Source organism: Sinohyriopsis cumingii, chromosome 17 (assembly GCF_028554795.1).
Source record: "Sinohyriopsis cumingii isolate HCF-2022 chromosome 17, ASM2855479v2, whole genome shotgun sequence".
Classification (NCBI taxonomy): domain Eukaryota; kingdom Metazoa; phylum Mollusca; class Bivalvia; order Unionida; family Unionidae; genus Sinohyriopsis; species Sinohyriopsis cumingii.
Genome location: NC_142977.1, coordinates 35,382,898 through 35,396,153, shown reverse-complemented (window position 1 = coordinate 35,396,153; position 13,256 = coordinate 35,382,898). Strand labels below are relative to the sequence as shown.

The following is a 13,256-nucleotide window of genomic DNA, read 5'->3' as shown; positions in this document are numbered from 1 at the left end:
AATATTTAAGGTAAAGGGCATGAACCTAATTATTATAAGCCTAGCATTTATAAATACACACAGAAGCTAAATCTGTAATGTGGTTTAGATTTACTTTGAGTTAGGCTTGAAAATGGGTTGGCTTGTTTGGTGACTGCCTGTCACAGTTAGACTAGCATTGGAGATCAAATATGTAACTTGGGCTGCAAATGTACAGCGACTTGGCTTACCTATTTACGTATGTCTGCCAGAGCTAAATATCTAAAAATCGAGATGGTTGAAGGGTCATAAGTATGCTAATTTGTTATAGTACTAGTGAACTTTATTCATGCATAACGCACCCGCTTATTCTTTTAGACGCCTTTTCACAGGAAAATTTTCCAAATAGCTCTTTGCTGTCAAAAATGAATGTAAAAAGAGGGGTTGGTGGCAGTGTTGGTTCAGTATAAAAGCCACCAGTTGTATAAGGAATTAACCTGATTGCCGCGGTCAAAATCTCACATGCATGCTTTTTCCTCAAAACTCATTAGCTTGTTTTTATTTGTATCTTCAGTGTAAAATTATTTTTATTTCTCTGCACTAGGTCATTGTCGGATGAAAAATCACCAGATAAAATGTCCAGTGAGACATTATCAGATGACCTCATTTAGGTGGCCTACATATGCTGTCTGTGTATTGCTGGTTGTACCCAAAGTGCTTTAGACATTCAAGTCATGTCACAATGTAGAACATTCATTGCTGGTCTCATTCTCTACTTTATTTCATGATTGTTTGGCATGTTCCAGATGAGCAAATCAATAATAATAATATCATATAATAATGTCACAATGTAGAACATTCATTGTTGGTCTCATTGTCTACTTTATTGCATGATTGTGTGGCATGTTCCATATGAGCGACTGAATGAATAAATGAATAATAATAATAATAATAATAATAGCATTAATAGCATTACTAATAATAATGTCACAATGTAGAATATTCATTGCCGGTCTCATTCTCTTCTTTATTTGCATGATTGTGTGGCATGTTCCATATGAGCGAATCAGTAATAATAATAATAATAATAATAATATTGTCACAATGTAGAATATTCATTGCTGGTCTCATTCTCTACTTTATTGCATGATTGTGTGGCATGTTCCATATGAGCGAATCAATAATAATAATAATAATAATAATAACAATAATAATAATAATGTCACAATGTAGAACATTCATTATTGGTGTGATTCTCTACTTTATTGCATGATTGTGTGGCATGTTCCAGATGAACAAATCAATAATAATAATAATAATAATAACTGCCATGCCTGTACAATGAGTGGTAGTGAGAAAAAAAATCTAATGTGACTTGAAAAATATATCTTAAATATCCTGAGTTTTAAACATGATAGTTAAATATCATTGCTAAACTGTAATATAACATTTAGATATGAAACCTTTATCAAACGCGATGCTCCATAGTTTATTTAATCTTCTTGGAGAAAGTGTTGAGTGGGACTTGAATTTTCCTTCCCTGCACTTTTTCTTTTAATATTCACTTATAAAAAACTGTTATGTTGCCTGCACTAGGTGGACCAATATTTTATATGCTTAAGTGTTTATTTTACAAATGGAAAGCTGGATGTTTCTTTAATGTTTTTCCTCTTTGTGCTTCGAAAAAGAACCCAGTCCACCTACACTTACTTATATATATATATATTGTTATGCAATGAACGCGAACAATGCGTTTTATATATATATATATATATATATATATATATATATATATATATATATATATATATATCAACATATCATGATGGATCTTAACTGGTTCCATGTTCTTAGAGTACCAGAATTAGTCGATAGCAACTCTACCTTAAATTATATCAGGCACCATGTCATGCCACAATGTAGAACATTCATTGATAACCTATGTCCTTTACAGGCTTGTGCTCGTTTTACTTTGTTTGTTGTATCCCACTTCCTTGACTGTGCTAGGGGCATACTCAAAACTATAAATAACCCGTGGAATTCAATTCATGGTTATCGGCTATACTGAAGGCAAGCTGGTAAGACTGACGGAAACGTAGGATAACGGCAGCGTTAATACATGCTTGTTGAAATGAGGGGCAGTAGACTCGTATTTTTTCAATACAAAGCGGCACGTTAGGCTGGGGGATACCATGATTTCCACCTGTCTTGTGGCATATTGAACATTTTATATTACTTGATGTCATGCTAGTCATTTTGCACTTTTTTTCTTGTATCCTGACTCACACGGTATCTGATCGTTTGAGTCCAGTGTCATTTTCCCAGTAATCTTTGCATCTGATTTTTTCTTGTTTCGGTACATTGTGTGTCTGTCTTGTCGTATATCTGTTAATTCTGCAGGAATGTCTGTAAACATTTTCTTTTCTTACAGATTGTCTCAAACACAGGCGAAAAACCGTTCAGATCTATCAGAAGCAAGAACATCGAAGCAGCAAAGATTCCGATTCTGTGAACTCCGTTGCAACAGCACAATAGTCAGTTGATTTGGTTTTGTTTTGCATGTTACACTAAGAGACGATATATATATATATATATATATATATATATATATATATATATATATATATATATATATATATAGGCATGAAGTGCTGTTTATAAATTATATCCCTAGATTTGATGCAAATTTTGAACGCGTACAAAAACTATGATATTTTTATAAGATACTTATCAAAATCCAACGAGTATGTAATCATACATGTCCATTATAAATGTATTGCCTTCGTAATGATCTTGATATAAATCCAGAAAATTACACTCACCTAGGCCCCAAAATTGTGTGCCTATACTCACACGTTCGGAGTATTTACTTAAAATCTTATGAGAAATAGTACAAAGGAAAATAGTACTTCCGAATGAATAACATTAAAATTCCACATTTATATTTAATAATTTCGTTATACGTATTTCTTAGTGTCGTGTGGGGTTAAAGACGATAGAAATGAGAAAATTGTGGCTAAGTAAATCACTAGCTTGTGGCTTTGTCGGAAATGTTTGACCCATCAATGCATAATTTGCTATTGATGACGCAGAGAGAGAGAGAGAGAGAGAGAGATTTCAGTGTCAGAGAATTGGAGATTTTTCTTTTCCTAGAATTAAAGCATGGCTCAACAACCAGCATCAAGAAGGTATCATAGAGACCCCATGGTGAGAAAACTATGGGAACTGCAGGGCCAGATGAAAGATACGAAGACTCTGGACGAAGCGTTGGAGCTGTATTCTAAGAGGGACAAATACTGTGAGGACCATACTTCACCTGCCAGTCCCGTGTTACAGGAAATCAGCCAAATGACATTGACCCATCCTTGGAGTGAACTTTATGCCCAAGGAAAAACACTATGGAATCTGATGCCAGGGATGATGTCCGGTTTTCTGGAAGGTAAGCTGGTAACCTTAGATTTTGTATGTATCAGTGACGAATTTGGCTTTGCATTCAATAGACAGAAGCCTTAGGAAACGTTCTTATTATATGCTCATTTTTCTTTCTATTAACTTTGCATTGTCAGAAAGTTAATGCGGAATGTAGCAAAAGCAGCTGGTATGTGGCTGTCCACGAAACATCTGCTTTAGTTCCTTCAGAAACAAATGTAATCAACCAAAACGTAAACCGCCTACTATGTGAGTATACATGATTTGCTTACAAAAAGTGCTGGCCATCTGCGTCCATTGTTTATTTACAATAGGAAGTAGTTCCTTTATGAGTGTAATATGAAGTTGCGCGCGAGTTCAGTATCGTAAGAGACTGAACGATTCTGACAATGCAAAGATAATGGAGAAAAAATGATCATATAATAAAGTGTAGATATGGTCATGCAGTAATATAATGTAGATATGGGCATGCAATAATATAATGTAGATATGGGCATGCAATAAATATAGTTTAGATATGGGCATGCAATAGATATAGTGTAGATATGAGCATGCAGTAATATAGTGTAGATATGGGCATGCAATAAATATAGTGTAGATATGGGCATGCAATAAATATAGTGTAGATATGGGCATGCAGTAATATAGTGTAGATAAGGGTATGCAATAAATATAGTGCAGATACGGGCATGCAATAGATATAGTGTAGATATGGGCATGCAGTAATATAGTTTAGATATGGGCATGCAATAAATATAGTGTAGATATGGGCATGCAATAAATATAGTGTAGATATGGGCATGCAGTAATATAGTGTAGAAAAGGGTATGCAATAAATATAGTGTAGATATGGGCATGCAATAGATATAGTGTAGATATGGGCATGCAGTAATATAGTGTAGATATGGGCATGCAATAAATAGAGTGTAGATATGGGCATGCAATAGATATAGTGTAGATATGGGCATGCAGCAATATAGTGTAGATAAGGGTATGCAATAGATATAGTGTAGATATGGGCATTCAGTAATATAGTGTAGATAAGGGTATGCAATAGATATAGTGTAGATATGGGCATGCAATAAATATAGTTTAGATATGGGCATGCAGTAATATAGTGTAGATATGGGCATGCAGTAAAATAGTGTAGATATGGGCATGCAATAAATATAGTGTAGATATGGGCATGCAGTAATATAGTGTAGAAATGGTCATGCAATAAATATAGTGTAGGTATGGGCATGCAATAAATATAGTGTAGGTATGGGCATGCAATAAATATGCTGTAGATATGGGCATGCAGTAAATATAGTGTAGATATGGGCATTCAGTAATATAGTCTAGAAATGGTCATGCAATAAATATAGTGTAGATATGGGCATGCATTAATCATCAGTACGATCTCTATTAACATCAGGAATCAGCTGAGGCAAATATTATGATCGTTTTACAACTGTCTTTGTAGTTACATAAATGTAAAAACAATTACCGGTTCCTGATTTTCACGGGTCTATGTAGCTTTTATGGCAAATGATTTATTGGTGTTTCAGGACAGTTCCTAAAATTTCTGGTCAGTATGTCTAATGCCAAGAGGGTTCTCGAGCTTGGGATGTACACAGGCTACAGTGCGCTTGCGTGTGCAGAAGCACTTCCGGGGAATGGTGAGGTTATCACGTGCGATGTCGACCCATATCTAGAAAATCTTGTAAAGAAGTACATATCCAAATCTGTCCACGGAAGAAAAATAAGTATACGAATAGGTGAGGATTCATTTGGCCCAATTGGAATCATTGTAAACTCTCTCTCTCTCTCTCTCTCAACCATGATTGTGAATGCCGCAAGTATGAGTGGATATGCCTGTCACAGGGAGTAAGAGGGAAGGGTTTACTTCTAAGTATGGTTGCATTTTGGTTTCAGAATGATCGAAAACATTTCTTTAGCTAAGATCATTTATTTCTTTTTATCAGAAAGACATGCTTTGTTTGTCTTTTTCACCTTAGGTCCCGCTCTGGATACCATCAACAAACTAGCCGACGAGAAGCAAAGCTTTGACATTATTTTCTTGGATGCAAATAAAGACCAGTATTGGGAATATTACCAGGTATGTAATGCGTACGTTTTCATTTAATGCTTATGTCATGTTGAATAATAAAGTTTACTTTTATGTTTATTATGGACTTATACAGCTTTTCTATTCTTAAATTACTGCGCTAGTGCCTTAAAGTTTTACGTGGTCTTATTCGGTTGCTCGTTAGTGCATGTTTTTCACGTCTGCGTTCATGTATGTATAAAATTGCAAACTTCTTAAATATTGTTTAAAACAAAATGTACAAACTTTCAAAAGCATTGTAATGAGTATTGAAGATATGCAAAATGGTACTGGAATCATGATTCATGATTCAATATGATTGATGTATTGATGATTTAATGCATGGAGGAATGGCGGTAAAGTAGGTGGGGTTGGATGTGAATACCCGAGAAAAGTGCACGGACATTTTACCCTGTTCTTGTCTACCATAGCCTGATTCTATGTATCCATTAAACTATGCAGGTGATCATGGATAGAGGTTTGTTGGCTCCAAGAGGCACCATTGTTGTGGATAACGCCTTCTTCCAGGGACAAGTCTACTACGAAACAAGAGACATGAATGGAGAGGGAATGAAAAAGTTCAACGAAAATGTGTCCAGGGACCCACGTGTTGCTACAGTAAGTTTCTATTGTTCCATTAGTTTGACGGTCATTCATTTCAATCTCAATTTTTTCTACTTAAAATATCGATATAGATTGATTTTGTGACTGAAACAACTTTTCCAGTTTTTCTGGGCTGGAGAGATTTTGGTTTAACTTTAATCCAATCAAATTAAGCTTTTCTAGTTGTGATGGACTCGAGTTATTAGCTGGGTCAATTCAGTATAATGTGCATGTAGCTCAAGGAACTGGCCTAGATGTAAATTTTGCACATGTTTTTGTTCTGTCATTGGTAGTTTTGAATCATAGTGTGGAAAAAATACGAAATTCTTTTAATTCAAATTTTCAAGAAGACGCAGGATTAAATGTTATTTGTAATTCAGTATAAAAATTAATCTCTTTGGATTTCATTAAATTCTCTTTTTCAGTGCGGTTTCAGATAGAAATTTCATCTAAATTGCTGTACAATTTCGCGCTGTAGATCAATGTTTAGAACCAATGCGATTCCGATTAGCAGAAATAACAAAGAAAGTGCATTGGTATGTAAATTTATTGCCATTGTTAATACCAGTTACAGATGAAATTTTAATTCCCTGTCACTTGCTGATCTTTGTTGGAAGGACCCAGCCACATGACCTGCATGACGTGAATTATACATCCAAATATTTTGTTTTCAAAAAAGGTAAAACGGACACAATTCCAAAGCAACTGGAGTGTGAAAGCCCATTTTGCCAGCAAAAAAGATAGCTTTTTCATCGTCTTGGCTTCTTGGCTCCGAGTCTCTTGTTTTTTTACCAAAACCCGCCTTCTTCAGCAACGTTTTTTTTCTCGAATTTACTGCTTGAACTGAAATGTAAATTGGTAATGTCTCTAAGAGAGGTGGGACAGCCGTTGATCTTGATGTGGGTTTCTATGCTATTTTTATGACCCTTGAGAGCACGGATCATGGTCTAAATCATTCGATTTGCGAATCATTATGATCATGTTTCCAACTAAGCGTTTCAATGATCAGAATGATATTTACAATACTGCATGTCTCACTTTTGTTGTGCACATTGGAAACATGACGTTCAGTAATTTTACTTGGTTGAAAGTTTATCTTTGACTGAGTGAACATATCCAGATCGTCAGCTTTATCACCTCTGCTTTCAGATGGACGGAATATCTTCTTTCCAATTCATCCACAGCCAAATGGAATAAATAAAAAGCTCCGCGTCTGCTACACGAGCTTACATTGTTTGTTTAAAATTAAAAACAATTCCGAACACACGATACTATTTTTATGCACACGTGTCGTACAGTATGAAGCAGTGCCGTGTGTAGAAATACTCTACAATTCTGACATTGTAAAGTTATTTGAGAAAAAATGATCCTGCAATAATAAAAAATATACACTACAGAACATGTGAAATAGGTGTTATACAGTCCATTCACACTAATCCATCTTTAATCAATATTATTCAAGCCTTGGCTTTGCATTTTTCTTTCTTTATATTATTATTATTATTATTATTATATCAAAGACTGTACTTAAATGAAGCATGCCGATTTTCATATTATACCTACATCGAAAACACCAGAACTCATTGAAGACTTACAGTTACGCATGACTTAAATGGTAGCTAATTATTTTGCAATTTCTTCACAGGTTCTCGTTCCTATTCGGGACGGTGTACGCTTGATAAGAAGAAACGAGGACATGGAGGCTTAACTACGAGCCTATCAGTAAAATGTTTCAAATGATGTGAAAACTTCTTAATTGTAGATGATTAAAAATGTTATATACTTAGTATTTTATTAAAAATTTATCTGACTCATTATCACACCATTGTCATGTAAATGTCATGGTTCTTATTGTCATTGTCATCTAAATGTCATTTTTTTTTGTCATCGTCATATAAATGTCATGGTTTTTATTGTCATTGTCATGGAAACATCATGATTTTTCTTTTCTTACTGTCATTGTCATAGTGACAAAAAATAAAGTCTATAAAGAAATACTTTATTTCTTCTTCTAGGAAGAGGAAAATATTGTATAAATATTCTAAGACTTGCTGTAATGTCAGATGGATACATTATTGATTGTAGGACTCGCTGTAATGTCAGATGGATACATTATTGATTGTAGGACTCGCTGTAATGTCAGATGGATACATTTTTGATTGTAGGACTCGCTGTAATGTCAGATGGATACATTATTGATTTTAGGACTCGCAGTCATATCCGATGGATACATTTTTGGTTTTACGACTCATTGTCATGTATATTATTGCTATTAGGACTTGCACTCATGTCCGATTTAAATTTCATGAATGATACACAAAAATCGGTATGAATGGTCTTTCAGTCAACTTCTTTCAAATTACTATCTCCTCCCCCTGTACATCTTAATGACCATGCTCTAACATATGTCAAAAGTTATACGTATTTGGATCATATTATAAATCCATTCGGACAGATGATGAAAATATTACACATTTCAGTGTACTCGAACATACTTGTTTCTGAATAAAGTTATAAATTATTCTTTGAACATCAAAATTAGGTTATTTAAATCTTATTGTTGCAGTATGTTTTGTGCTCCTCTGTGGACAAATTTTAGTGAATGTATGAAAATGAAACTACTTATTGGTTATAGTAATAGTCTTCGTTTACTATAAAGCCTTCAAAGATGGAACAATGGCCCTAACATATTTGTAAACTATAATATATTCAGTTTTGGAGGGTTAATGAGAAAGTACGTGTTCTCACACATGTGATGACAAGAATATCTTATTGTAAGAATTGTATCATGAAATCCCTGTGGAACTTTGACATTTCTTTAAATTCTCGTGTTATAGATAGATAGATAGAACAAATTAATCTTTACTTCTTACATGATTTCATTGCTAACAATATCGGACACAGTCCATTGTTGTAGATGTGTCTGTATATTTGTACATAAGATATCTATGATCTTTTTGTTTAAAATATTGTTATTTTATATTTATATTTTAATTTTGATGTATGGACTATTCAATCTGAAATAAAGAATTATTATCTTATCTATTAACATCACTTTTTGTCTGAATTATCTCACTCTCTCGCTCTCTCTCTGTCTGTCTGTATTTCTTTCTCTCGTGCAGAATAAGAACGTTACTGTTAAAGGGAGGCTTTTATATTGAGCCTATGTATTTCCTAAATACAGCTTCTGCCATTTTATAATTGGCCTATTTCTTTGGGAATCACCGATGGGCGAATGATTCAAAGGAGCTCTGTTAATGATGACAAACAGCGATCATTTTTTAAAACCTGGTTTTCAACTACCATACCCAAAAAACAATATCCGTTAGAATAATTAACATGTCCGATATCCGAAGTACTGACCTTAAGGTATTATTGCCCTAGCTTTTTTCTTTCTTAAAGACAACGTGTGCTTATATCAACCTTACTGTACGCGTATGAATGCATGTGTGCTTATATCAACCTTACTGTACGCGTATGAATGCATGTGTGCTTATATCAACCTTACTGTACGCGTATGAATGCGTGTGTGCTTATATCAACCTTACTGTACGCGTATGAATGCATGTGTGCTTCAGTTTGTGTGCAATGTCACGAAACTTCTCGAGATAGAGACCAATAGAACTGTCGAATTTACTTGGGCAAATGTAGTTTGCAGATACGCACACATAATTGTAAGCCATCGAGGTGCCTCATTCTTCAATCAGTCTTATAAAAATGCTGGATGTGGGCTGGCTGCAATGTATTATTATTATTATTATTATTATCTGAGTTGGTGCATGTACATCTGTTGATGATGCATAAGATGCATTCAGATGGAAATTTTTATATCGCTAAAATATATGGTGGCAGATTTCTCTCAACCACTTGCCACTTATCGATTTAACGAAGCTGTCACAAGATGAGAAGTAAGCCGACTTATGTAAAATCTAAGGCAACGTTTGCATTTCTTTATGTTGACAAACTAAACGGATAAGTTGGCCAAAATTTGTGTTAATGACCGCTTTTGCCATCTATCGTGTATGGTGGCAGACTTCTGCCGACCACTTGCCACTTATCCACTTATATGAGACGACTTATTAATTCTAAAATATGTTGACATAATTATAAATAAGTCCTCTTATGGCGAGAAAAAAGTCAGCCTTTGTAAAACCTAAATCGACTTATCTGCTTGTTTATGTCGAGGTAATAAGAGGATAATTTGACCACTAGCCGCATTAGTAGTACCCACTTATGACATATGAGGTTGCATATTTTTGCCACTTATCCACTTAAATAAACCATCTTAATCATTCGTATTTGTTGGCATAACTACATTGATGACGTTTACAGACTCGAAATAAGTCGACTAACAATCTATTTCTGCCACTTATCCACTTAAAAAAGCCGTCTTATCATTTGTACTTGATGGCATACTCGTTTACAGACTCAAAGTAAGTCGACTAACAATCTAAATCTTAGGTCGACATAGTGTCTTTTCTATGCCGATAAAGTCGACCAAAGGTCGTGTTGATGCCAACATATGCCACCTGTCATAACCACTTGCATTACCCAAGATGTTACCGTGTTTTCTTTCTTTTTTATTTTTGACACTTATTGAAGATAGATGCTGTAGTTCATTAGTTGTATTTGCCCAGTATTTGTTTCGTACTTCAATGGAACATTTCTAAACGTTTCAATTTTTTACAAGTGATTTATGATGAAAAATCGCCTAGAGTGTCGCTCATTCTTATTTTCTTTTCCTTTTGCCTCAATCTTATTTTGAGATATTGACATCACTAATCCGGTGGCGATTGCAACAGCGCAGTCATAGTTATTGTCGTGTGGTACAATTTTGTGCTAACTGCTTGCACTCTAGGTACGGAGATGTGTCATTGTACACAATCAGAGTTCTGACCGAAATAGCGTTTAATTTTCAACATTTCATCGGATAAGATATTTTACACTGAATACTATGCTCATGTTTCTAAACTAAGCGAATAATTAAAATGAGTCGTTTGTATTATGTTTCCACGTGCTGTTTTTCTCGTTTTTAAATTTTATAAGTAGAAAGACACACAGATTACATATAACACCTTTTTCAGACCTTAAAATAGCACAAAAATACATTCATTTATTCGTTCGTTAAGCGGGATCTTCTATTGTCATCGTTACTACTCACTTTAAGAGAAAATACGAATTGGTCGTTTGTAGCATACTGACCCAATATGTTCCATAGATATTGAAGAAATGGGGATTTCGATGGCCACATGTATCCTGGGTAGTTGAGGGTGTTTTTAGACAGTCTTTTGTTATTTTAGGGTAGTCATGGGGTCTTTCATTTGATGATAAATTCCAATATGGGGGAAAAACTCTCCTGATCTTACTCTATAATTATACAATGCAGGATTTGACTGAGCACTGTCCTTTTTAAGGTTTGATTCAATATAATGGTATACATGTATCCTGGGTAGGTGAGAGTGTTTTCGGACAGTCTGGAGCTAGCTCCATTACTTTTAGGGTGACAGATAGCAAAATTAAACTGTTGGATGTCTAATTCATGCATAAGTTGTTGGAAATAATCAAACATAAAATTTGCTGGACAGATTTGGGGAGGCAAACAAGTGTTAGAAACATTGCCTACACTTTTAGAACAGTTTTTGCTTTAATATTCTTCAAAGGAATAGACTATGGAAATCTTGAGGACGCACACATTATGGTCAACAAGTATTGGTTGCTTGATTTGGTATTAGGTAAAGAACCGACAGTCTACCATTCTTCTTTTAAATGGCTTGTCAAATGGTCAAATGCAGAAATAGGTTGCAGATGCGCCTTATATATCTTCTGTTTGGGATTTTCTACCATTTGACAAGTGTGACAAGATATATGGTACTTATAAACATCACTTTTAATTTTCGGCAAATAAAATGGATTCAGGATCTTGTGATTAGTCTTATTGACACCAAAATGACCAGCTTAAGGAGTTTTATGGGCATTTCCTGTCTATATGACTTAGGAGCAACAATTTGATTGCTCACTGACCACTCATCGCCAGCAGGTACACCAGGTGTCTCCATTTTCTCATAATGACCCCATTTTTCACAAAGTAACAAACTCGTACCTGTGTGGCTTGAATGTCTAAAACCCAGTATTGTGTCTTCACTGAAGAATAAGAGTACTTGGGGGCTTTTAACTCAGATTAAAATAACTTGCATGCTTATAAAGTAGCTGTTACTTTCTGCAGTCAGAAATTGGATAGTGGTTTATTATTCCGTGAAGAAACTAACTTATTTATGAATCTCTCTCTCTCTCTCTCTCTCTCTGCTTAGTGATTAAGACATTTAAATTATGGAAGTTACCTTATCCATTGTTCCAAGGCACATACAGTAGGGATAAGATGCCAAATTTACAGTTTCATCTCAGGTTCATAAATATAATAGTTTTGTGAAGGTCAAAGTATCAGAATAACAAATTAGCAAATAAAATATAATCCTTTACGTGGTTTTTGCTCATAGCAAGTGCAAACAACTTGTTTTTATTGCCCACAAAATAAATTCATCAAAAAGTGAGCATTTTTATACAGTATATATATTGAATACAGATCCAGTAATGGAATGATTTTGGGGATTAATTCTTGAAACAGACAATACGGAATATAACCTGACTGTTCTTGAGTCAAAATTTACAAATGTATGTGGTACACAAAAGGTAAGGTGTCCTGGCCAATCCAGGATTTACTGTTTTAATTCCTCAGAATTTGCAATGATGAGTGTATGTCCAATCCAAAGGCCAGATTGTGTGAAAAGCTTGTCTTCATTCATGTTTTATTTATGTGAAAGTAAAAAGCAAAAGGGATTGGCAAATAAATCTATAAGAACAATGTAACAAGGCAATCCAGGTATTTGTTCCTTATAATTGCCTACCTGTATGATAATTTTTGTTTCAGACTAATTCATCTAACAATACTGTTTTTATGAATGCCGGTTTAAATTAAACTTTTTTTCTTCTTATATTTCCTATGAAAGTTAAACATAGTACTGTATATTGTTTTTATTTATTTATTTATTTTGCTTATTGCATAGTTGCATTGTGCTGATATTTTTTGTGTCATGACAATATTAGCTTTTATTTAAACAGGATAAAATAATGATAAAATCACAGACAAATGAAGATGTTCATGTGGGGCGGTGGAGGTGAT

General features: G+C 34.4%; 1 protein-coding gene across 1 annotated transcript; it reads left to right on the top strand.

Moving 5' to 3' along the window:
• The first annotated feature begins 2,388 nt into the window (after positions 1-2,388).
• Positions 2,389-9,101, top strand: LOC149778417 (uncharacterized). The gene is made up of 6 exons (XM_089938477.1): positions 2,389-2,492; positions 3,112-3,397; positions 4,938-5,147; positions 5,388-5,488; positions 5,939-6,094; positions 7,725-9,101. Exons 2-6 carry the CDS (start codon positions 3,121-3,123, stop codon positions 7,785-7,787), a joined length of 807 nt encoding a protein of 268 aa, XP_089794603.1. The 5' UTR covers positions 2,389-2,492; positions 3,112-3,120; the 3' UTR covers positions 7,788-9,101.
• Positions 9,102-13,256: the final 4,155 nt, after the last annotated feature.